The sequence below is a fragment of the Bos mutus genome, chromosome 6 (assembly GCF_027580195.1).
Source record: "Bos mutus isolate GX-2022 chromosome 6, NWIPB_WYAK_1.1, whole genome shotgun sequence".
In the NCBI taxonomy this organism is placed as follows: Eukaryota; Metazoa; Chordata; class Mammalia; order Artiodactyla; family Bovidae; genus Bos; species Bos mutus.
In genome coordinates, this window is record NC_091622.1 from 66,526,221 (window position 1) to 66,552,482 (window position 26,262).

Genomic DNA, 26,262 nt, shown 5'->3' on the forward strand with positions numbered 1-26,262 from the left:
ATTTTGACCCCTATCAAACCTACACAACAGTACATCTTTTTTAATTGACATTATTTTTAGCATATTTGTAGATTACAGCATTGAACAGATCAGTAAAGACAGCCAGTAATTCTTTCTAAACCATTTTTTTTTCTCCAGCATGTGCTGTCCTAAGTCACTTCAGTTGTGTCTGACTCTTTGTGAACCTAGGGACCATAACCTGCCAGGCTCTACTGTCCGTGGGATTCTCCAGGCAAGCATACTGGAGTGGGTAGCCATGCCCTCCTCCAGGGGATCTTCCCAACCCAGGGATCAAACCCACATCTCTTACGTTTCGTGCATTGCCAGTTGGGTTCTTTACCACTAGCGCCACCCCTTACCCTAATGTGAAAAGACTTTTTCCCTTGTGCTTTCTTCCAGGGCAGTGACAAGACACCAGGTGAGTTTCGTTATCAAAGGTTGCAAATTGAGTCAGAGTAAGACATAGCCCCCAGTGCTTGGGGAGGAGAGCTGTCCCATGCAGCAGCCCTAGAAAGGGGCAGGGGAAGCTGGGGGAAGCCAACTGAAATTATCTAAGATGCTGTAGCCAGGGGAACACCCCCTCAAAAGAGCCTGGGAAATAATATTTGAGCATTCCTAATGAAGTAGCTTCCTATGGCTGCTGTAACAAATTACCACCATAATTACAACAACACAAATTTATTTCCCTCACATTTATGAAGCTCAGAAGTCTGAAATTGGTTCCACGGGCTAAGTCAAGGTGTCAAGGTATCATCAGAGTCGCTTCCTTCTGATCGCTTTGAGGAGAGGATATATTATTTCCTTGCCTTTTCCAGCTGTTAGTGGCCGGCTGCCTGTATTCCTTGGCTGGTAGCCCTTTCTGCATCTTCAGAGCACGTCTCTCCAGGCTCTACATCCATTGCCTTCTCCTCTGACTGACCCTCTTGCCTCCCTCCTATAAAGACACCATGGTCTCATCAGTTCCTTCCAGATATCCAGGACAATCTTCCCATCTTAAAATCTTAGCTAGTCACAGTTGCAAAACCCCTTTGGCCTTAAAAATGGTATTCACAGGTCATGGGGATCAGGTCGTGGCTATACTTGGGGGTCCATTATGCAACTTACTACACTCCACATGGCCCTGTACTGTCTAATAAGGTAGAGACATTGGCCACATGTGGGTATTGAGCACTGGAAAATGCAACTCATCTGGATTGCTGTGCACTGTAAGAATATTGAAATTTGAAGACAGTCTGAAAATAATAAGGTAATATATTGCATTCATAACTTTTATATCGAATTCCATATTAGAATTGGGCTTCCCATGTGGCTCAGTGGTAAAAAATCTGCCCTCCAACACAGAAAACACAAGAGATGCAGGTTCGATCTCTGGGTTGGGAAGATCCCCTGGAGGAGGAAATGGCAACCCACTCCAGTATTCTTGCCTGGAGAATCCCATGGACAGAGGAGCCTGGCGGACTGTAGTCCATGGGGTCACAAGGAGTCAGCCACAACTGAGCACACAGGCACTGTACACATGTTTGAATTACAAAATCTTGGACAGAGTGAGTTAAATAAGACATATTATTAAAATTAATCTGGACCAGCCCATCCTCTGCCAGAGGCAAGGAGGCAGGCAGGTGACAGCCAGAGCTGGAAGGCAAGGGGCAAACTCTGCCCCAGAGATGGCATGTACTAACAAACTGCGAGCAGGCTCCCAGTTGCTAACCAAGTCTTCCTGGGATCCTGGACGGTTGACATCTGCCAGGAGGGTCGCAGCCAGAGATCAGCTCCACAGAGGAGACACACGACACACCTGAGAAGGCACTCCCACTGCAGCACCCAGGAAACCAAGCAGCTGGGATGGGGGAGGTGATAAGATGTACCCCTCTACCCAGGGAGAGTGCTCTTGCCAAGCACCTGGTCGCCTGAGCTGCTCTGACCTGGGAAGGGCACAAAGTACAGGCCCAACCGAGTCTGTGCCTTTGTGGAGTACCCCAGAACCTGAACCTGAGTGGCTTAGACCTGGGAAATGCATGCAACCCAGAGCCCGCTTTAGACTGTAGAGCAACCTGGAACCTGAGCAGTGTAGACCGGGAAAGCACAGGCGCCGTGAGCTGGGGCAAACCCAGTGTGGTCCATACACTGCGAGCACTCCCTACACATGCCAGTGATATTTGTTTGCAGTGTTCCTCTCTCCCCGCAGCACAGTTGAACAAGTGAGCCTAAATAAATGACCATCTTTGCACCCTTGTGTCAGAGTGGAAATTAGACACTGAAGAGACTTGCAAACAGAGGAAGCCAAAATAAACAGAGGGAACTGCTTTGGAAATGACAGGTGCAACAGATTAAAACCCTGTAGTTAGCATTGACCACATTGGAAGGGGCCTATAGACCTTGAGAAAAAATATAAGCTGGAACAAGGAACCATCTGAAACTGAAATGATCACACACTGCCCTCAACAGCTCCAGAGAAATTCCTGCTAAGTCACTTCAGTCATGTCTGACTCTGTGCTACCCCATAGATGGCAGCCCATCAGGCTCCACCATCCCTGGGATTCTCCAGGCAAGAACACTGGAGCAGGTTGCCATTTCCTTCTCCAATTCATGAAAGTAAAAAGTGAAAGTGAAGTCACTCAGTCATGTCTGACTCTTAGCGACCCCATGGACTGCAGCCTACCAGGCTCCTCCGTCCATGGGATTTTCCAGGCAAGAGTACTGGAGTGGGGTGCCATTGCCTTCTCCGAGAGAAATTCCTAGATATATTTTAATACTATCATTTTTTAATTAAAAAAATTTTATTTTTAAGTTCTTTATTACTCCTTTCATTTTCACTTTTAAAACCTACTATTACCTTGCAAAAAAAAAAAGACCCTATTTTTAAAGCAAATTTCATATATATATTGTTTTAATTTTTGCGATTTTCTCTGGTTTTTTTAATATTGTATTTTTGAGAGTCTAACCTCTACTCTTGATTTTTAATCTTTGCTTTTTGGTATTTGTTATCAATTTTGTACCTTTAAGAATGCAATGGGAGAAGGCAATGGCACCCTACTCCAGTACTCTTGCCTGGAAAATCCCACGGATGGAGGAGCCTGGTAGGCTGCAGTCCATGGGGTCACTAAGAGTTGGACACGACTGAGCGACTTCACTTTCACGCATTGGAGAAGGAAATGGCAACCCACTCCAGTGTTCTTGCTTGGAGAATCCCAGAGATGGGGGAGCCTGGTGGGCTGCCGCCTATGGGGTAACACAGAGTCGGACAAGACTGAAGCAACTTAGCAGCAGCAAGAATGCAATCTTCAGTACCCGTTTTTACTTAGAAGTGTGATTACTGGCTTGAGTGCACTCCAGAGAGGAGATCCAGCTCTACCCACCAGAACACTGATGCAAGCTTCCCTAATCAGGAAACCTTGACAAGCCACTTGTCCAAACCCATCCACAGGGAGGAACCTCCACAATAAAGACTTTTTCTCTCCCAGGTGACCTCTATCTCCTCCCTCCCCCTTCTCTTCTCTACTTAACCCTGTGAATCTCTTTGGGTGTTCCAGGCTGTGGAGAACACTTAGAGAACTGATTACTGGCTAGATTGGTCTCTCTTCCTTTTGACTCCCCGTTCTCCTCTCCTGGTCACCTCTATCTCCTTCCTCCCTCTTCTCTTCTCTATTTAACTCAGTGAACCTCTCTGAGTACACCAGACTATGGAGAGAAAATAGGGAATTGGTTACTAGATGGATTGTTCTTTTCCCTTTTGATCCCCGCCTTCTCCTCCTGGTCACCTCTATCTCCCTCCTCCCTCTTCTCTTCTCCATGTAACTCTGTGAACCTCTCTGGGTGTCCCTCACTGTGGAGAACCTTTTCACCATTAATCTAGATGTTTTATCATCAGTCAGTGATGTATGGATGGAGAAGTCGTGAGGCTACTGTAAGAATAAGACTGAAAGCCAGAGGCAGGAGGCTTAAATCCTAAACTTGAGAACACCAGAAAACTCATGACTCCAGGGAACATTAATTGACAAGAGCTCATCCAAAAGCCTCCATACCTACACCGAAACCAAGCTCTACCCAAGAGCCAACATGTTTCAAAGCAAGACATACCAAGCTACTTCTCCAACAATGCAGGAACATAACCCTGAGCTTTTAAAATATAGGTGGCCAAAAGTCACACCAAATCCACAGACACCTCAAAACTCACTACTGGACACTTCATTGCACTCCAGAGAGAAGAGATCCAGCTCCACCGACCAGAACACTGATGCAAGCTTCCCTAATCAGGAAACCTTGACAAGCCACTTGTCCAACCCCACCCACAGGGAGGAACCTCCCCAATAAAAAGGAACCACAAACTTCCAGCATACAGAAAGTCCACCCCAAACACAGTGATCTAAACAAAATGAAAAGGCAGAGAAATATTCAGCAGGTAAAGGAACATGATAAATGCCCACCAAACCAAACAAAAGAGGAGGAGATAGGGAGTCTACCTGAAAAAGAATTCAGATTAATGATAGTAAAAAAGATCCAAAATTTTGAAAACAGAATAGAGCTACAGATAAATAGTCTGGAGACAAGGTTTGAGAAGATGGAAGAAATGTTTAACAAGGACCTAGAAGAAATAAAAAAGAGTCAATCAATAATGAATAATGCAATAACTGAGATCAAAAACACTCTGGAGGGAACCAACAGTAGAATAACAGGGGCAGAAGATAGGATAAGTGAGGTGGAAGATAGAATGGTGGAAATAAATGAAGCAGAGAGGAAAAAAGAAAAAAGAATTAAAAGAAATGAGGACAGCCTCAGAGACCTCTGGGACAATGTCAAACGCCCCAACATTTGAAACATAGGAGTCCCAGAAGAAGAAGACAAAAAGAAAGGCCATGAGAAAGTACTTGAGGAGATAATAGTTGGAAACTTCCCTAAAATGGGGAGGGAAATAGCCACCCAAGTCCAAGAAACCCAGAGAGTCCCAAACAGGATAAACCCAAGGTGAAACACCCCAAGACACATATTAATCAAATTAATGAAGATCCAACACAAAGAACAAATATTAAAAGCAGCAAGGGAAAAACAACAAATAACACACAAGGAGATTCCCCTAAGGATAACAGCTGAACTCTCAATAGAAACTCTTCAGGCCAGAAGGGAATGTCAGGACATATTTAAAGGGATGAAAGAGAAAAACCTACAACCCAGATTACTGTACCCAGAAAGGATCTCATTCAAATACGAAGGAGAAATCAAAAGCTTTACAGACAAGCAAAATCTGAGAGAATTCAGCACCACCAAACCAGCTCTTCAACAAATGCTAAAGGATCTTCTCTAGGTGGGAAACACAGAAAAGGTTTATAAACTTGAACCCAAAACAACAAAGTAAACGGCAACAGGATCATACTTATTGATAATTACCTTAAATGTAAATGGGTTGAATGCCCCAACCAAAGACTAAGACTGGCTTAATGGATACAAAAACAAGACCCCTATATATGCTGTCTACAAGAGACCCACCTCAAAACAAGGGGCACAAAAAGACTTGAAAGTGAAGGTCTGGAAAAAGATATTTCATGCAAATGGAGACCAAAAGAAAGCAGTAGCAATACTCACATCAGATAAAGTACACTTTGAAATAAAGGCCATGAAAAGAGACAAAGAAGGACACTATATAATGATCAAAGGATCAATCCAAGAAGGAGATATAACAATTATAAATATATATGCACCCAAAATAGGAGCACTGCAATATGTAAGGCAAATGCTAACAAGTATGAAAGGGGAAATTAACAGGAACATGATAATAGTGGGAGACTTTAATACCCCACTCACACCTATGGATAGATCAACTAAACAGAAAATTAACAAGGAAACACAAACTTTAAATGATACAATGGACCAGTTAGACCTAATTGACATCTATAGGACATTTCACCCCAAAACAATGAATTTCACCTTTTCCTCAAGTGCACAGAGAACCTTCTCCAGGATAGATCACATCCTGGGCCATAAATCTAGCCTTGGTAAATTCAAAAAAATTGAAATCATTCCAAGCATCTTTTCTGATCACAATGCAGTAACATTCGATGTCAACTACAGGCAAAAAACTATTAAAAATACAAACATATGGAGGCTAAACAACACACTTCTGAATAACCAACAAATCATAGAAGAAATCAAAAAAGAAATCAAAATATGCATAGAAACGAATGAAAATGAAAACACAACAACCCAAAACCTATGGGATTCAGTAAAAGCAGTGCTAAGGGGAAAGTTCATAGCAATACAAGCCAACCTCAAGAAACAGGAGAAAAATCAAATAAATAACCTAACTCTACACCTAAAGGAACTAGGAAAAGAAGAAATGAAGAACTCCAGGGTTAGTAGAAGGAAAGAAATCATAAAAATTAGGGCAGAAATAAATGCAAAAGAAACAGAGGAGACCATAGCAAAAATCAACAAAGCTAAAAGTTGGTTCTTTGAGAAGATAAATAAAATGGACAAACCATTAGCCAGACTCATCAAGAAAAAAAGGAAGAAGAATCAAATCAACAAAATTAGAAATGAAAATGGAGAAATCACCACAGACAGAAATACAAAGGATCATAAGAGAGTACTATCATCAACTATATGCCAATAAAATGGACAACTTGGAAGAAATGGACAAATTCTTAGAAAAGTACAGCTTTCCAAAACTGAACCAGGAAGAAATAGAAAATCTTAACAGACCCATCACAAGCACAGAAATCGAACCTGTAATCAGAAATCTTCCAACAAACAAAAGCCCACAACCAGATGGCTTCACAGCTGAATTCTACCAAAAATTTAGAGAAGAGCTAACACCTACACTACTCAAACTCTTCCAGAAAATTGCAGAGGAAGGTAAACTTTCAAACTCATTCTATGAGGCCACAATCACCCTAATACCAAAACCAGACAAAGATGCCACAAAAAAAGAAAGCTACAGGCCAATATCACTGATGAACACAGATGCAAAAATTCTTAACAAAATTCTAGCAAACAGAATCCAATAACATTAAAAAGATCATACATCATGACCAAGTGAGCTTTATCCCAGGGATGCAAGGATTCTTCAATATTCGCAAATCAGCAATGTGATACACCACATTAACAAACTGAAAGATAAAAACCATATGATTATTTCAATAGATGCAGAGAAAGCCTTTGACAAAATTCAACATCCATTTATGATAAAAAAAAAAAAAACTTCCAGAAAGCAGGCATAGAAGGAACATACCTCAACATAATAAAAACCATATATGATAAACCCACAGCAAACATTATCCTCAATGGTGGAAAATTGAAAGCATTTCCTCTAAAGTCAGGAACAAGACAAGGACATCCACTGTCACCACTACTATTCAACATAGTTTTAGAAGTTTTAGCCACAGCAATTAGAGCAGAAAAAGAAAAGGAATCCAGATTAGAAAAGAAGAAGTAAAACTCTCACTGTTTGCAGATGACATGATCCTCTACACAGAAAGCCGTAAAGACTCCACCAGAAAATTACTGGAGCTAATTAACGAATAGTAAAGTTGCAGGATATAAAATTAACACACAGAAATCCCTTGTTTTCCTATACACTGACAATGAGAAAACAGAAAGAGAAACTAAGGAAACAATTCCATTCACCATTGCAACGAAAAGAATAAAATACTTAGGAATAAATCTACCTAAAGAAACAAAAGACCTATATATAGAAAACTATAGAACACCAATGAAAGAAATCAAAGATGACACAAATATATGGAGAAATATACCATGTTCATGGATCAGAAGAATCAATATAGTGAAAATGAGTATACTACCCAAAGCAATCTATAGATCCAATGCAATCCCTATCAAGCTACCAACGGCATTTTTCAGAGAAGTAGAACAAATAATTTCACAATTTGTATGGAAATACAAAAAACCTCGAAGAGCCAAAGCAATCTTGAGAAAGATGAATGGAACTGGAGGAATCAACCTGCCTGGCTGGCTATACTACAAAGCTACAGTCATCAAGACAGTATGGTACTGGCACAAAGACAGAAATATAGATCAATGGAACAAAATAGTCCAGAGATAAATCCACGCACCTATGGACACCTTATGGAGAAGGCAATGGCACCCCACTCCAGTACTCTTGCCTGGAAAATCCCATGGGCGGAGGAGCCTGGTAGGCTGTAGTCCATGGGGTCACTAAAAGTCAGACACGACTGAGCAACTTCACTTTCACTTTTTACTTTCCTGCATTGGAGAAGGAAATGGCAACCCACTCCAGTGTTCTTGCCTGGGGAATCCCAGGGACAGGGGAGCCTGGTGGGCTGCTGTCTATGGGGTCGCACAGAGTCGGACATGACTGAAGCGACTTAGCAGCAGCAGCAGCATGGACACCTTATCTTTGACAAAGGAAGCAAGAATATACAATGGAGAAAAGACAATCTCTTTAACTAGTGGTGCTGGGAAAACTGGTCAACCACTTGTAAAAGAATGAAACTAGAACACTTTCTAACACCATACACAAAAATAAACTCAAAATGGATTAAAGATCTAAACGTAAGACCAGAAACTATAAAACTCCTAGAGGAAAACATAGGCAAAACACTCTTACAGAGGAAGGTAAACGTCCAAACTCATTCTATGAGGCCACCATCACCCTAATACCAAAACCTGACAAAGATGCCACAAAAAAAGAAAACTACAGGCCAATATCACTGACGAACATAGATGCAAAAATCCTTAACAAAATTCTAGCAATCAGAATCCAACAACACATTAAAAAGATCATACACCATGACCAAGTGGGCTTTATTCCAGGGATGCAAGGATTCTTCAATATCTGCAAATCAATCAATGTAATACACCACATTAACAAATTGAAAAATAAAAACCATATGATTATCTCAATAGATGCAGAGAAAGCCTTTGACAAAATTCAACACCCATTTATGATAAAAACTCTCCAGAAAGCAGGAATAGAAGGAACATACCTCAACATAATAAAAGCTATATATGACAAACTCACAGCAAACATTATCCTCAATGGTGAAAAATTGAAAGCATTTCCTCTAAAGTCAGGAACAAGACAAGGGTGCCCACTTTCACCATTACTATTCAACATAGTTTTGGAAGTTTTGGCCACAGCAATCAGAGCAGAAAAAGAAATAAAAGGAATCCAAATTGGAAAAGAAGTAAAACTCTCATTATTTGCAGATGACATGATCCTCTACATAGAAAACCCTAGAGACTCCACCAGAAAATTACTAGAAATAATCAATGACTATAGTAAAGTTGCAGGATATAAAATCAACACACAGAAATCCCTTGCATTCCTATACACTAATAATGAGAAAACAGAAAGAGAAATTAAGGAAACAATTCCATTCACCATTGCAATGGAAAGAATAAAATACTTAGGAATATATCTACCTAAAGAAACTAAAGACCTATATATAGAAAACTATAAAACACTGGTGAAAGAAATCAAAGAGGACACTAACAGATGGAGAAATATACCATGTTCATGGATTGGAAGAATCAATATAGTGAAAATGAGTACACCGCCCAAAGCAATTTATAGATTCAATGCAATCCCTATCAAGCTACCAACAGTATTCTTCACAGAGCTAGAACAAATAATTTCACAATTTGTATGGAAATACAAAAAACCTCGAATAGCCAAAGTGATCTTGAGAAAGAAAAATGGAACTGGAGGAATCAACCTACCTGACTTCAGGCTCTATTACAAAGCCACAGTTATCAAGACAGTATGGTACTGGCACAAAGACAGAAATATAGATCAATGGAACAAAATAGAAAACCCAGAGATAAATCCACGCACATATGGACACCTTATCTTTGACAAAGGAGGCAAGAATATACAATGGATTAAAGACAATCTCTTTAACAAGTGGTGCTGGGAAATCTGGTCAACCACTTGTAAAAGAATGAAACTAGAACACTTTCTAACACCATACACAAAAATAAACTCAAAATGGATTAAAGATCTAAATGTAAGACCAGAAACTATAAAACTCCTAGAGGAGAACATAGGCAAAACACTCTCTGACATACATCACAGCAGGATCCTCTATGACCCACCTCCCAGAATATTGGAAATAAAAGCAAAAATAAACAAATGGGACCTAATTAACCTTAAAAGCTTCTGCACATCAAAGGAAACTATTAGCAAGGTGAAAAGGCAGCCTTCAGAATGGGAGAAAATAATAGCAAATGAAGCAACTGACAAACAACTAATCTCAAAAATATACAAGCAACTCCTACAGCTCAACTCCAGAAAAATAAATGACCCAATCAAAAAATGGGCCAAAGAACTAAATAGACATTTCTCCAAAGAAGACATGCAGATGGCTAACAAACACATGAAAAGATGCTCAACATCACTCATTATCAGAGAAATGCAAATCAGAACCACTATGAGGTACCATTTCACACCAGTCAGAATGGCTGCGATCCAAAAGTCTACAAATAATAAATGCTGGAGAGGGTATGGAGAAAAGGGAACCCTCTTACACTGTTGGTGGGAATGCAAACTAGTACAGCCACTATGGAGAACAGTGTGGAGATTCCTTAAAAACTGAAATAGAACTGCCTTATGATCCAGCAATCCCACTGCTGGGCATACACACTGAGGAAACCAGAAGGGAAAGAGACACGTGTACCCCAGTGTTCATCGCAGTACTGTTTATAATAGCCAGGACATGGAAGCAACCTAGATGTCCATCAGCAGATGAATGGATAAGAAAGCAGTGGTACATATACACAATGGAGTATTACTCAGCCATTAAAAAGAATACATTTGAATCAGTTCTAATGAGGTGGATGAAACTGGAGCCTATTATACAGAGTGAAGTAAGCCAGAAGGAAAAACATCAATACAGTATACTAACGCATATATATGGAATTTAGAAAGATGGTAACAATAACCCGGTGTACGAGACAGCAAAAGAGACACTGATGTATAGAACAGTCTTATGGACTCTGTGGGAGAGGGAGAGGGTGGGAAAATTTGGGAGAATGACATTGAAACACGTAAAATATCATGTAAGATATATACATATATATATGTAGCAACTTGTGTTCTTACAAAGCACTTTCATAAAGCATTATTTCACTGAGCCATCAATCAGAATCCTGAGAGAGGAATATTGTTCCCATTCTTCCAAGAAAGAAATCGAGCCTAATGGGAATTTACCTGTTACAGTGGCCCCCAGCTAATAAGTGATGGGAAAGTACCTGAGCCAGGTCTGTGTGCCACAGCATCCAGGGCTGCCCTGAGCTTATCTTGGCTCAGGTTTAATGATTTAATCAAGCTTACTCTACTTCCTGAGTTCTTTTATATCTAATTCTTTCCAAATTTCAGAGATCTCAGAATTCTCTTCACCTGGAAATTTTGTTCCCTTGCCACTCTGAACCTATTTTTATTATTTTTTATTTTTTTAACTGTGAACACAGAGGAGTGTGTATCCTACCTACCCAGGTGAGAAAGGATTTTATCCTGTGTTAAACTCCTGCTCAGCTAGAGGCATACTTGGAATCAAAGACACTACCAAAAGTCAAACTACAGACCAATATCTTTGATGTTATAGATGCAAAAACTCTCAACAAAATGTTAACAAACTGAATCCAGCAACACATTAAAAAACAAATCATACATCACAATCAAGTTAGATTCATCCCAGGGTCAAAAAGATAGTTCAACATACACAAATCAATATGATACAGCACATCAACAAATGAAAAGACAAAAACCACATGATCAACTCAACATGCAGAAAAAGCATTTGATAAAATTCAACATCCAATCATGATGCCACTCTTGCCAAAGTAGGCGTAGAGGGAACACACCTCAACATAACAAAAGCTGTTTCTGATAAACCGGCAGCCAACAATAGAGGCATGCCTGGCTCCCAGCTTGATGTGGACCACCTGTTGCGAGGCCCTCAACACCAATGACTGTCTCTCTACATCTTTTCTACCATGCACAAGCTGCAAGCCTGGGTGAAACACAGATCTGACTTAGAACCAAAGAAGATATCCCCAGACAAACCTGGCTTCTGGTGAGCAAATTTCCTTTGCTCAGTCTTCCTTGGAGTTGAACAGGCCATCCTGCACTTTGGCAGAGGTCGCTGTGAAAAGAAATGGCAAAGACCCACAAAGAGAGAAGCAGATACCAGCATCGGTTCAGATGCCCTTCACCCAGCAGCACTTCTCAATTGAAAGGGAGGAGAGAAAGAAAAAGGATAAGGGTACAATGAGCTCCTCGTTTTTTCTGCAACATGAAAATCTAGTTTTTAGATCTAGAAAGGCCCTTGGAGAGTGTCTAGTCCTCATTTTACACATGAGGAAACCAGGATCAAAAAGTTAATTGACTTTTGTAAAGTCTCACAGCAACTCAGTATCAGATAAAGACTAGAGCTCCCATTTCTGATTGTGTCAAATTAAACAAAATTGCTTTAAAGGATCCACAGAGAAACATTAAGTGCAATCATACAGTTTTGACCCAAACTGCCTACATTTTGTGGATGAGAGCAGGATGAGACTGAGAGTGAAGGTAAGTGGTTTCTCCTGCTGCTGTTGCCTCAGTTCTCAGATCTACATATTCGACCCCAGTCGGCAACATAGGCTCCTCTGTCCCTGGGATTCTCCAGGCAAGAATACTGGAGTGGGTTGCCATTTACTTCTCCAGAAATAGGTACACAACCCTGAAAATCATGTAGTATCGAAATAATCCTTGAAAATCCTTAAGAAAGTGCCACGTTGGAGACCAATATAACGTCTGTCAATCAATCCCACATGGTTAGTTTTTCCAGAGATGGATCAAGCTCAACAGTTGAGTACCAGATTAATTAATTGGCCTGAGGTTAGAAGAAAAAAAAAAGGCATTGATCTTTAAACACAGGATCACTTGTAGGCCCGCAAGCTGGATACATATAAAAGGCACTGGAGTTCTGAAATTAATAGCAGATTCCCTTCTCTTCATTTGTGCTCTCACTCCAGGGCACTGAGCAGAACAACAGGCAAAGTGACTCATACAACATCAATAGTTCTCTCTTCCCTGCGCTCCTGATAATAGTGTTTACCATGTAATTAGAAACGAATTTGCTTCACACACACATGAATCTCTGTTTGTTCATTGGTGCATCCCAAGTGCCGAGTACTGTGCCTGGCACATAAATGTTTGTTGAATAAATGGATGAATCTGCTCCTCTTTCTGTCCAGGTGATGCAACTGAATTCTTACAAGGTTATCTTGTTCTAGCATGTGGCTCTTAAGTTCTCAGAGAGTTATATTGCCCTGGCCAGAAAAATTCACATTGAACTGTTCATAGAGATTGTTCAGTACTCATGGGGTTCATGGACACATGATTAAAATTTTCTGGTGCTATCAACCTTTAAGATGCAGCTGTGACACTTTAGCAGAATGACCTTCATGGTTCTGGAGAGCCTAGCATCGTTTACTTTCATAGCTGCATAAGAACTTTTCTTTAAAGCTCTCTCAAGCGCTAGAAACAAAAGGTATTCTCTAAATCCTGTCAGCCCAAAAGTTCAAAGGAGAGCCAAGCTAAGCTCAAACTAGTGGCACCAAAACAACCTTTACAACCCATAGCTATATTTTCTGCCCTACTCTTAAACCAGAGTAGGCCCTTTTTCACAGACGTCCTCTTGAGCTGCTTGTAAGTTTCAGTACTGATACTGAATGGCCAGATGGATGATGCCCAGGAGCACCCTGGATCCCCAGCTAGCCCCGACCAGCTCTGATACTGCACTTGTCACTACCAGCTCTGATGGTTTGAACATGGAGAAATGTACAGCAGGAGAATATTCAAACAGCTGCTGAAAGGTGAGCTAAGGGAGGTCACTGCCAGCAGACTCAGAGGAAAACATAATTTATAGGCATCCTTGAGCAGAGCTCAGAGCTGAGCAAACACGGCTACAGAGTCCTCAGCAATGTGGCCACCAGATACACCAGTGCTCTGGGACAACAGCAGCTCTTTCTGAGCAAAGAGAAAGAAGTAGAGACAGGAGGCTGGGCTGGGGACAGTGACAGGCTTAGGAAAGGGCAGCTGACTCAGCGAGCCAGCCCATGTACTCTACACCCATGTGGAAAGCACACATACTCTCCCAACCTGCATGGTGGTTGCCTATAAGAATAATGAATATTATGGACTATGCACTAAAGCAGATTTAGCAAAGTCCTAGGAACAGAATAAACTTAAGGCAGGGAAAGGATTACCTGTCTGCATATCTGCACTGGCTTGAATAATGTCCCTCAAAAATTCATGTCTACCAGAACTGATGCTTCTGAATTGTGGTGCTAGAAAAGACTCTTGGGAGTCCCTTGGACAGCAAGGAGATCAAACTAGTCAGTCCTAAAGGAAATCAATCCTGAATATTCATTGGAAGGACTGATGCTGAAGCTGAAGCTCCAATATTCTGGCCACCTGATGTGACGAGCCGACTCATTGAAAAAGACCCCGATGCTGGGAAAGATTGAGGGCAGGAGGAGAAGGGGGCCACAGAGGATGAGATGGTTGGATGGCATCAACAACTCAATGGATATGAGTTAGGGCAAACTCTGGGAGATGGTGAAGGACAGGGAAGGCTGGCGTGCTGCAGTCCATGGGGTGGCAAAGAGTCAGACACGACTAAGTGACTAAAAAACAACAAAATGAAGGGTTATTGGGACATAACCCCACTGTAAGTGAAAATAGATCAATATTGTTATTCTTATGGAAAATCATACAACACATAAGGGTACATATGGGTACATATGGAGAGGGAAATGGCAACCCACTCTAGTGTTCTTGCTTGGAGAACCCTATGGACGGAGGAGCCTGGAGTGCCTCAGTCCATGGGGTTGTAAAGAGTCAGACATGACTTAGCAACTGAACAATGGGTACTTAAGAGTGAGAAGCTGCTGCTGCTGCTAAGTCGCTTCAGTCGTGTCCGACTCTGTGCGACCCCATAGACAGCAGCCCACCAGGCTCCTCTGTCCCTGGGATTCTCCAGGCAAGAATACTGGAGTGGGCTGCCATTTCCTTCTCCAATGCATGAAAATGAAAAGTGAAAGTGAAGTCACTCAGTTGTGCCCGACTCTTAGCGACCCCATGGACTGGAGCCTACCAGGCTCCTCCATCCATGGGATTTTCCAGGCAAGAGTACTGGAGTGGGGTGCCATTGCCTTCTCCAGAGTGAGAAGAGCCTCCCTCTATTATATCAGAATTTCTGCTCTAAAACCAGGAAAACCATCAGCCATAAATCTCACTGTGAAAGGAAAAGGATGCTACATTAGCAAAAATCATCAGCGATGGGAGACTTTCTAAGGATTTTGTAACTAATACACACTCTTGACTGATTTATAATAAAAATACTATGTATCATTTATTCTATAATTATATAAATTATGCCAATTATAAACAGCCATCTACCGTTCAACAAATGCTCTGGCTGTGACACAATAGAAGGGATTCAGCTATACAAAACAAAAGGAAAAGCAAAGGGAAGTGATGGACAGAAAAACCTTTATCATCTAAGAGTCTCATTAAATTATCACTCAAGCAAAGAGCTCTAGAACTAAGAAAATACTCCTCAGTGAATTAGATGTTCTGTCTACACTACCTAATACAGTAACCACTGGTCACATATGATTACTGAGCACTTGAAATGTGGCCAGTGAGACTGGAAAACTAAATTTTTAATTTAATTTTGGTTCATTTAAATGACCATAATAATTAAATAATCACATGTGGCCAGCAGCTACTCTATTGGAGGGCACTGCTCTAGAATCACAGAAGGCTGGCTGTGGAGACAAATCTGAGAGCCTCAGAAATCTGAGATGTGACCAGCCCCACAAGTAAAAACAGGGGAGGAAGCCTTCACAGAAGATACAGCTGTATGTAGAGTATTTCTAGGACATATTTGGGCTTCCTTGGTGGCTCAGATGGTAGAGTCTGCCTGCAATGCAGGAGACCCAGGTTTGATCCCTGGGTCAGGAAGATCCCCTGAAGGAGGAAAAAGTAGCCTACTCCAGTGGTCTTACTTGGGAAATCCCATGGACAAAGAAGCCTGGTGGGTTGGCTACAGGACATATTTATTTCCTTAATCTTCACATGCTCTTATAGTCAGTGATCATCCCCATTGGTTGGATGAGGAAATCAGGGTTCAGCAAGATTCTCTGACTTGCCCAGGGCCTTACAGCTTTTACAGGCTAGGGCCAGAGATCTGAATATGGCTTTGACACCAAAATCCATACTCTAGTCATCAAGGCACTCCATTTACAGCACCTTTCACTCTTGTGATGTCTTCCATTTCCATCCTCTCTGAAGGGTCTGAAACACAAAAGTGGGTATGCATGGATGAGTGCATATATGTGTGTCTGAGTAGATTTTGCAGAATAGGTACAGGTCTGAGAATTACTTGAGTGTTTAGTGTGGATCTAGTATTCCATACAACAAATCAGTATCCTCTAAGCAACCAGCCCCATTTTCCACTTAATCAGGAAGAACAGGAGGCAAGAATGAGTACCTGCTGACTAACTTATTAAGGCCAAATTGGCAGATTAAATAAACCTTCTTCCTGGGACACATTTAGCACTATTACTATCATCCAGCTTTCCTGGTCCTCAGGGAGCCCCCATTTCCCTGGCCATAGTGACACTTAGAAACCCCAAGACTACAGGTCTTCACATCAGGGGAGGCTGGAGGTAAGGGAATGAGGAAAACGGAGAGACAGGATACCTAAGAAATGGTATGTAGGTTTGAAAATAACTCGTTTCAAATCAAGAGTGACAATGTTAAATCTGGGCTGCTCAGCTTCTCCCCCAATCTATTTGTCTCCAGCAGTGGAAAAGGGCAAGTGCGGGTCATTAGATACTGCAAGTGTGGAAGTCAGGTGAAGCCATGGTGGGAAAGATGGCCCTCCCAAGACAAAACCACAGGTCGATGTGGATGGCTGCTGTGCTAATAATAAGATTTCTGCAGTATTATGAAGAATGTTTCTAATGGAACTAATTGTGCCTCCCTTTAAAAAGTTTCATTATGCCTGGAAATAACACTTGATGAGATTAATAAAACAATTCTTATTTGTCTAACCTCCTGGAAGTTTAACTGAGCCTTTCATCCTTGTCCTGTGCTCTGATCCTGCAAGGAACCCTCTGGGAAGAGCCCCTTCCCCCTAAATAAAGCTTTACAGCATTTTGAGGTTGTGAGACTTATGTAATTCCACACCCAAATAACTCTGAAAATAGTTTATCCCGTGCAACCCTTGGTGTGTTCTGGGAAGAATTCTATGGAAAACCAGCTTAGCCCAGTAATCACATTTGTCTACCCAGACAGCTAGTCTAACCTCTCAAGCTCCAGGAACCTGGCTGTGGGGAATGATTTCTAGCCTAAGTTTACACAACAAAACTATTAACACCAAATAATACAACCTAGCAGGTGATTGTTGTGTTGTGACAAAAACTGATTTTATACCTTTTTTAAAAGCCATTGTTTCCTCTCATTTTCTCTGGGCTATTCCCAAAAGTGGGGCTTCCCTCATAGCTCAGTCGGTAAATCATCTGACTGCAATGCAGGAGACCTGAGTTTGATTCCTGGGTAGGGAAGATCCCCTTCAGAAGGAAATGGCAACCTACTCCAGTATTCTTGCCTGGAGAATTCCATGGACAGTGGAGCCTGGCGGGCTACAGTCCATGAGGTTACATGGGGTCGCAAGAGTCAGACACGACTTAGTGACTAAACCACCACCATTCATTCCCAAAAGTAATGTGTTGTGACGTCTTTAATTTCTAACACCTTCAGCTAAAATATATGTGTCTTTGGGAAATGACCACCACTAAGTCCTGACTTCACTCCCTTTCTGGTGGCAGTCGGCATTCCTTTGCAGAGTTTTGCTTCCAAGGGTAAATTACTTTACCAAGGAGGGGTCAGGGGAGACTACAAACTACAAACGCACACAGAGAAGTCGTCTGGTCTTATTCAAGAGTGAGTTTGTCTTTGTGGTACATTGTTCTCAGAATTTTCCCGCGGGAGGAAAGCTCCACTTTGAATTGACAGGATAGCTTCCCTGGGAATGTCCCGCCGGGCGGCTTCCCTTATGAGCTCCTAGCTCTGAGCGCGCAGAACTGTCCTGGGAATACCGAGTAGTGCGAAAAAGCGCCTACATCGCCATCCATCGGCCGGGAGAGGGTGGCATCCGGAATGCAGAGCTCGCCGCAAGAGCTGGGGACGAGTCCTGGCAGGATCCGACCCAATAACACCTAACCCGCGCAGCCCTCCATCCCCGCCCAGAGAACAGTCTCTGGTACCCGGCTCTGCGCTGCCGGGACCCCGCAGCAGCAAATGGACTCCGGGACCCTCCTGACATCGAACAAGAACAGCGCGAGAGATCCAGTTCCTGGGGAATCAGGCCAGTGAGGACCTTCCGTGTTCCTCTTCCCTACCTTTCTTCTCCCAAATCAGGGGCAACGCTGTCCCTTCCCAGGACAGGATCAGAGCCCGCCGAACCCAAAGTAGCTGGAACCTGCGTCCCCCGGCGGCCCCGCGCTCCTTGCGCCCAGGGCCGGTACACGCCGCCAAGTTTGCGCACAGGGGATGCAGGAGTTGCCAGCACCCTGCAAGTCAGACCAGTCCTAGGATGCCCACGCTCAGATGGTCCCGTGATCACCGGCACCACTGGTGGCAGGGGAACTGAGGGTGAATCCGGGAGCTCGGAGGGACGGAGACTCAGGCGCGCGCAGTTGAGAGAGGAGGCTTACGTCTGGGACTTGCGATGCTGCGCGCTCCTTCCAGATGCACAGAAAAGAAGCCTTGGACCCCCAAGGGGTTGTTTCCAACGGCTCCTTCAGCAGCCTCCTCAGGAGCCCGGACGCCACCGAGTCCACTTGATGCGTGGAGGACTCCGTGTTGAAGAGGGGCAGTTGGGGGGGGGGGGGTGTGTACCTGGGACATGACGACGCCCCTGGCAAGGAGAGCGTGGTCTCTGGACCGACCTGGCTCGAGGGCTAAAGGAAACCCTATCCATGACCCTGCGCCCAAGGACTGGTTATAGCGTGGGGCTGGGACAGCTGAAGCTCACCGACGGTGGGGGAAGGTGGCACCCAAGGGGAGGAGGGGGCGGGACAGGAAGGATAGACCCTGAATCCATCCGGACTGAGAGGTCATCCGACCTATCTGGCGGCAGGATCTTACCCGCTCCGGGGCCAGGGCTGGGCGGTAGCGCTCTTCCGGAGCCAGGGCAGGGGACTGTTTCGTGGAGAGCATGTCTCGCTTTTTCCTCCGTCCACTCTTGGTCTGTTTTCTCTCCTCTGCGTGCCCCTGGGAGAGGCACTACGGATTCCTTGCTCCTCGCTCAGGAAGAGACAAGTTGCCCTTCAAGGGACAGGGGCCCCACATTTTGTCTGCTCGTCAGATCCTACCCGCGGACCACTCCCTCCCTTCCCTCGTGTCCCTAGGCCCCACCCATAAAAAACCCTTGATGACAGATCCTCCGCAACCCCACCTCTTCTAGGCTGTTATTCAAATAAGTTATTCTTCAGGGGCTGGGGGGGAAGCCAAGTGGACTGCTTGGTCCCCTACCCAAACCCTCCCCCACACTTAGGACCCGCGACGGCAGCATGGAGAGGGCGAGACCTGAGTGTTTGGGCTGGGGGAGACAGAGTAACTGAGAGTAAAGGAATTGCTTCTCATCCCTCCCAGATCTCATCACAACTAGACCAGTCTCTTGGCCCCAGCGTAGCCAAGTAAAAATCAAAATAACGGCAGCCACTGGCAATTAAGGGCCAAGTTTGTTATCTCAACAAAAACGTATGTTTTCTAGGGTAAGCATTGTTTGCTTTAGGCAAATAGAATCGAGATTCTATGTTTAGGGAAGAAACTGCTTTTGCAAGACTGCCTGAGACTTTGCTAAGGCTGCAGGGACCCAGGAGTAAAGCAGAGTCAGCTTCCAAACGCCTGGTGGCAATTTCATGCCCAGGGCTTCCACAAGCTGAACCCTAGAGGCCAACAACTCTGTGCGTTTCGGCCACTTCTCGTCAGGCAGCTTCCAGGAGAGCACCGCAGGTATTTACAATGATAAACACTATCACCTGAAGCCCAAGAGAGTTGTCATAGGCTTGGCAGAAAAGCACTACATTGAGTTTTGCTGAGAAATATTTTTTTGTATCCAACCTCAGTCAAGATCTAATGAAAATTTCACAAATCACTCATGAGGTTATTGAATAAATTCATCTCTGGTATTCTGGAGGCAGCTATGAATAGTCAATAAAAATAAGTACCATGCACCTGTTCCCCCAATATTACAACTGGAGAGGAGGATAACTTGTAAAACTGGGGGTGAGGGAATCAGTATTTTGCTTCTGAAGTGAAATGAGAAAGTAGAAAATGTAATAAGTGCATCATACAATAGTTGAAATCGGGAGAGAATCAAAGTAACCAGACTAATTTTAAGTTTACACAGTTTTAAGTTTAGCAAATACGGAGCTGGAATTCTGCAGAGGCAGGGTAAATTCAGGACTACGTTCTAAAATATTGTCTCATCACACATCATCATTACCATAGGAACACCAGCCTGAAATCAAGAGCCTGAACAATTGTCCATTAGCAACCCCCTTAGTCTTTCATTTCAGTCAACTCCATCTATAAAATGAGGGTTGGATTCAATCCTCAATGTTTCTACTGGCATTCTGAAGCCAAGGATGGACTGTTTATTCATCGTTCATTCCTCTTTTCGCTTCCACTTTCTGCCCTCTGGTGGAGGTGCTACAGAAACTGACATTCAAGTAGCTACATTAGGGAATCTGAACTAGCCACTACTATACAGGACCATCCTTCAGAGAACTAAAGCTGACTGCACTGATAGTGTAAAACAGCATTTTCTAAGCTTCCTTTTAGCAAGAAAACCCAACAAATTCTAGGTACCAGTGGCAACAGAGTAAATATCTGAGGTAGTCTGCATGAAGGTAAACAGCTATTTTTATATGCTTTGTAACAAACTTCTTTGATGTAAGGAATCATAGCAAATGTTAGAAACCTCATAACATAGGTTATATTATGAACCAACTTGAATTTGCAGCAAGCTCACAATAATATTCAATGACCTATGAATTATTCCTTTTTAAAAAATTTGCCACATTTGCTTTTCAACTTAGAGTGAAAACCATCACCTAGTTTCTTGTAATACTTTTCATTGTACATAAAGAAGTATTTACAGCCTTTTGAAATTTTTATTGTCTAATATTTCAAACATATATCTATTTGGATGGCTTAAAAGAAAAAATCTTAATGGGATTTGTGGGCAAATTAACTTAAAAGTAGAGTATACCTCTGGAAAGGGTGACTTTACAGATCAAACGTGGGTCACATTGCATATTACAGACTAATTTCAGTGCTTAGTACTACAAATGAAGGCCATTTGAGAACAGGAAAGAGACATTTCAGAGAAGCAGCCAGTACTCCAGGATGAAAACAGGAAAGCAGCAGCTAAAATAAATATGTTATCCCAAGACTTACCAATTTATCTATTCATTCAACTAACACTCTAAGATTTGTTAGCTGCCAGATGAACAAAATCGAGTTCCTGCCCTTAGAGAACTTTCTGAAATAATAAATACATTAAACAAACACACAAATGTAAATAAACTATGGAAAAATACTTGCAAGTAAGAATGTATTTTAGGGAGTTTAAGCTGAGATCTAAAGATACAAAGCCTTTAAAATAAAAAATATATGAAGAACACAGCAAGAAATAGGCAAACTGGACATTTACCTACTGCAGGGAGAGTTTACTTAAGAGGCAAAAACAACATACCCGTATCTGGAGTAATATATTCCAGCATTCTGAAATGAATGTTCTGTATATGATAAAAATAGCCCATGGAGATACTGTTTGCTGTATATACTATTTCTGGGGTATTAATCCTTTATTCTATAAAGTAGTCCCTGGGAAGAAGGTAGTAAGAACTGGCCCATAAAACGTTTCAAGGGACTTTTATTTCTAACACCCTCACATACCTAGTGTTAGTCTTCCCCACCTCTAGGGCTGCCATTTGACTGCCCACATCCTGTCTAGTTTTCCTAAGAATGCGCGTTTATTCTCACTCAGTTGTGTCTCTGCAACCCAATGGACTGTCGTCTTCCAGGCTCCTCTGTCCATGGCATTTTCCAGGCAAGAATACTGGAGTTGACATTTCCTTCTCCAAGGGATCTTCCTGACCCAGGGATCGAACCTGAATTCCTGCACTGCAGGCGGATTCTTTACTGCTGAGCCCCTGGGGAAACCCCTTCCTGAGGATACCCCCTCAATGATAATGACCACATGAGCAAAAACTGAGATGTCCCAGTTTACAATTCATTTTTCTGATTTGTGAATCAATCTGTAAGAGAACTCACGACATTAAGTCACATTTATCTATCATCATAGTTAAGAATTTCTAAGCACTGTATGCCAGACACTTCACAAAGTAACGTGTATTTTTTCAGTTTTGAATTCTTGAAGCAAACCTATTTCCTCTGTTGTAAAATAAGAACAGCCCCACTGCCTAAGTTGTCATGGGGGTTAAACAAACATAAGAAGTGCTTTAAACAGTTGTAGACATAGCTAATGGGAACCTGCTGTATAGCACAGGGAATTCAGCTTGGTGCTCTGTGATGACCTAGATAGGTAGGATGGAGCAGGACAGGGGGAGAGAGGTCTAAGAGGAGGATATATGTATACATATAGCTGATTCATTTCACTGTACAGCAGAAACTAATGCAACATTGTAAAGCAATGATACTCCAATAAAAAAAAACAACACACATTTAAAATAGTTGTAGACACATAATCATCTACTATTTCTCCTTGTTTCTGTTTTACAGATGAGGAGTAAATGAAGTCTAAGAGAAGTTAAGTAATTGCCCAAGACCTCACAACTAGAAAAGGACAGAACCAGAACTGGAGTACAAGCAATCTGGAACTACACCGACCTCTTAACCCCTACCTCCTGCAGTACATTAAGACAGTGATGAAAAATGCCCCCAAAGTTTACAGCCCAGAATTACACTGTGAATCCACTCATTCATCCATCAAATGTTTACTGAGCACTGCAGTGAGTTAAATAGTGTCCCCCCCCCCACCCCCCGCAAAATTAATGTCCACCTGGAACTAAATATATAACTTTCCTTATTTGGAAGTAGGGTCTTTGCGGGTGTAATTGGGTAAAATGAGATTATACTGGAGTAGCATGGGCCCTAACTACAGAGTGTTCTAAGGAGTCAGAAAAGGACACACATAGACAAGAAGGCCATGCGGAAACGGGGGTGACACACTGATGTATCCACGAACCAAGAAACGCCAAGGACTGTTGCCCTAAACTGGAAGCTAAGAGAGAGGTGTGCAAGGCTTTCTTTCTCTGAGTCTCCAGAAGGAGCCAACCCTGCTGACATTTTGATTTTGTACATCTGACCTCCTAAACTGTGAGAGAATAAATTTCTGTTGCTTCAAGCCACTCTGTTTGTGATAATTTGTCATGGCAGCCCTAGAGAACTAAAACCAGCATCTGCTATGTGGCTAGGCACGGTTTCCCATTCTACAGTTACTGCAGTAAGCAAAACTGCACCCCTGGCCTTGTGGAGCTTTCCTGCTAGTGAAGGAGACAGATAATAAACAAATAGAGAATTCAAAGATAGGTAATGTGCAGCGTTATGAGGAAAAAACATTGTGTGAGGATACACAACAGCCAGATGAAGTTAGTTAGGGATGTCTAGGAAATTTCTCCCTACAAATGTTTTAACTCAGATGAGTCTAGACTGTGGAATTTCAGGCTATATTGGATAATTCCTCATAGTACCACTGAAATACATGTCTTTGCGTTAATTGGAAAGAAAACTTAGCAAGAACAGCAGCTTGGCAAGCAACAGACCTAAACTTGCTCAACAGACCAAGATTCTGAAACACAAGAAAAGGATGGACACCCTTAAGAGAAAGCAGAGCGGTTTCTGGCTTCTCTCAACCCTCCCAAATTCACATCTCTTCTCAGAGGTAGTCACCAGTATTCTGCCCTTTCCTCCTCCTACCTCCCAGGAAGACCCTAAGGTCCAAGGCTTCGTGAGGTCTAAAGCACTGTCACTCAAAAGAGAGGCACCTTCCACAGACCAAAGAGACGCAGCAACTTTTACATCAACTCTAGCTCCAGAGCTCAGGCTTCTGTTTCACTTCCTAGCACGCAGGTATGGGCAATCCTAACAGCTGGAGCCGTCCTTGGGTCATCAGAAATAACATGAAGAGTCAAAAATTCCTACAGGATATCTTTAAACACTAACACGGACGCTTACCTCTGTTTACAAAGTTTAACATTCATAGCCATGAAGTTCAAGCATCAGACTTCTTGGCAAAAAGCAAATATTTTCCATGTTTTGCTTCAATAAAGTTCATTTGGCAATTTAGCAAAGATTTTACCAACTTATTTGTGATTGAAAGTGAAATTGAAGTTGCTCAGTCGTATTTGACTCTTTGCGACCTCATTGACTGTGGCCTGCCAAGCTCGTTCCTCTGTCCATGGGATTCTCCAGGCCAAGAGTACAGGAGTGTGTTGCCATTTCCTTCTCCAGGGGACCTTCCCCACCCAGGGATCGAACCTGGGTCTCCCACATTGCAGGCAGACTTTACAGTCTGAGCCACCAGGGAAGCCCTTATTTGAGATTTTCTGAATTTAACTTAGATTTGAGGAGTGAAATTAACTGAAATACAAACATTAGGTGTTGCTCAATCCCTAAAACTGTTTAAACTGAAAAACTAAAAGATTTCAACATAAATATGCCTCAAATTTCAAAAAGTAAACTAATAAACTTTTATAAGGACCCAAGTAAATAGGAAAATAAGACCATCACATTCACATTTTTATTTGTGTCATTCTGAGTGGCTATTTGGTAACTTTTCCATTCCTTCTCTAATTAGCTCAGACTGAAGTAAAAAGGTCAACATGTACCACTCTAATAACTTCAAAACAAATTAGCGTTAAGCATTTGGACAAAATTTAATTTTGACCTTAAAGAATTTATTTCCTCCCCTTTGACTCACTGCACAGCAGTTTCTGCAGTGTCCTCAGGTCACTCCTCCAGGGCAACAGGGAACCGTGGGAACTGCAGGCCTGCATCACTGAATCCCAACATAACAGCCCTTCCAGCCTCAGCTGCCTCTCACCTACCTTGCTCCCTGCTTTCACCCTCGTCTGCATAGTCTTTTCTCCACACAGAAGACAGTTATCTTAAAAGAACAGTAACAAATTATTCAGTTCAGTTCAGTCACTCAGTCACATCTGAATCTTTGCAACCCCATGGACTGCAGCACGCCAGGCCTCCCTGTCTATCATCAACTCCCTGAGTTTACTCAAACTCATGTTTGAGTCGGTGATGCCATCCAACCATCTCATCCTCTATCGGCCCCTTCTCCTCACGCCTTCAATCTGTCCCAGCATCAGGGTCTTTTCAAATGAGTCAGCTCTTTGCATGAGGTGGCCAAAGTACTGGAATTTCAGCTTCAACATCAGTCTTTCCAAAGAACACTCAGGACTCATCTCCTTTAGGATGGACTAGTTGGATCTCTCTGCAATCCAAGGGACTCCCAAGAGTCTTCTCCAGCACCACAGTTCAAAAGCATCAATTCCTTGGCGCTCAGCTTTCTTTATAGTCCAACTCTCACATCCATACATGACTTACTGGAAAAACCATAGCTTTGACTAGATGGACCTTTGTTGGCAAAGTAATGTCTCTGCTTTTTAATATGCTGTCTAGGTTGGTCATAACTTTCCTTCCAAAGAGTAAGCATCTTTTAATTTCATGGCTGCAATCGCCATCTGCAGTGATTTTGGAGCCCAGAAAAATAAAGTCAGCCACTGTTTCCCCATCTATTTGCCATGAAGTGATGGGACCAGATGCCATCTTCATTTTCTGAATGTTGAGCTTTAAGCCAACTTTTTCACTCTCCTGTTTCACTTTCATCAAGAGGCTCTTTAGTTCCTCTTCACTTTCTGCCATAAGGGTGGTGTCATCTGCATATCTGAAGTTATTGCTATTTCTCCCAGTAATCTTGATTCCAGCTTGTGCTTCATCCAGCCCAGTGTTTCTCATGATGTACTCTGCACAGCCTTGACATACTCCTTTTCCTATTTGGAACCAGTCTGTTGTTCCATGTCCAGTTCTAACTGTTGCTTCCTGACCTGCATACAGATTTCTCAAAAGACAGGTCAGGTGCTCTGGTATTCCCATCTCTTTCAGAATTTTCCACAGTTTACTGTGAT

The 26,262-nt window shown here is 42.6% G+C and overlaps 1 protein-coding gene across 1 annotated transcript in view; it reads right to left on the reverse strand.

Annotated features, from left to right (window-relative positions):
• Positions 1–20,216, reverse strand: part of CORIN (corin, serine peptidase) — a 314,900-nt gene extending 294,684 nt beyond the window's left edge. Inside the window, exon 1 of the mRNA XM_070372356.1 lies at positions 19,178–20,216. Coding sequence (XP_070228457.1) covers positions 19,178–19,249 — 72 coding nt within the window. The 5' untranslated portion in view covers positions 19,250–20,216. The remainder of the gene's footprint in view (positions 1–19,177) is intronic.
• Positions 20,217–26,262: the final 6,046 nt, after the last annotated feature.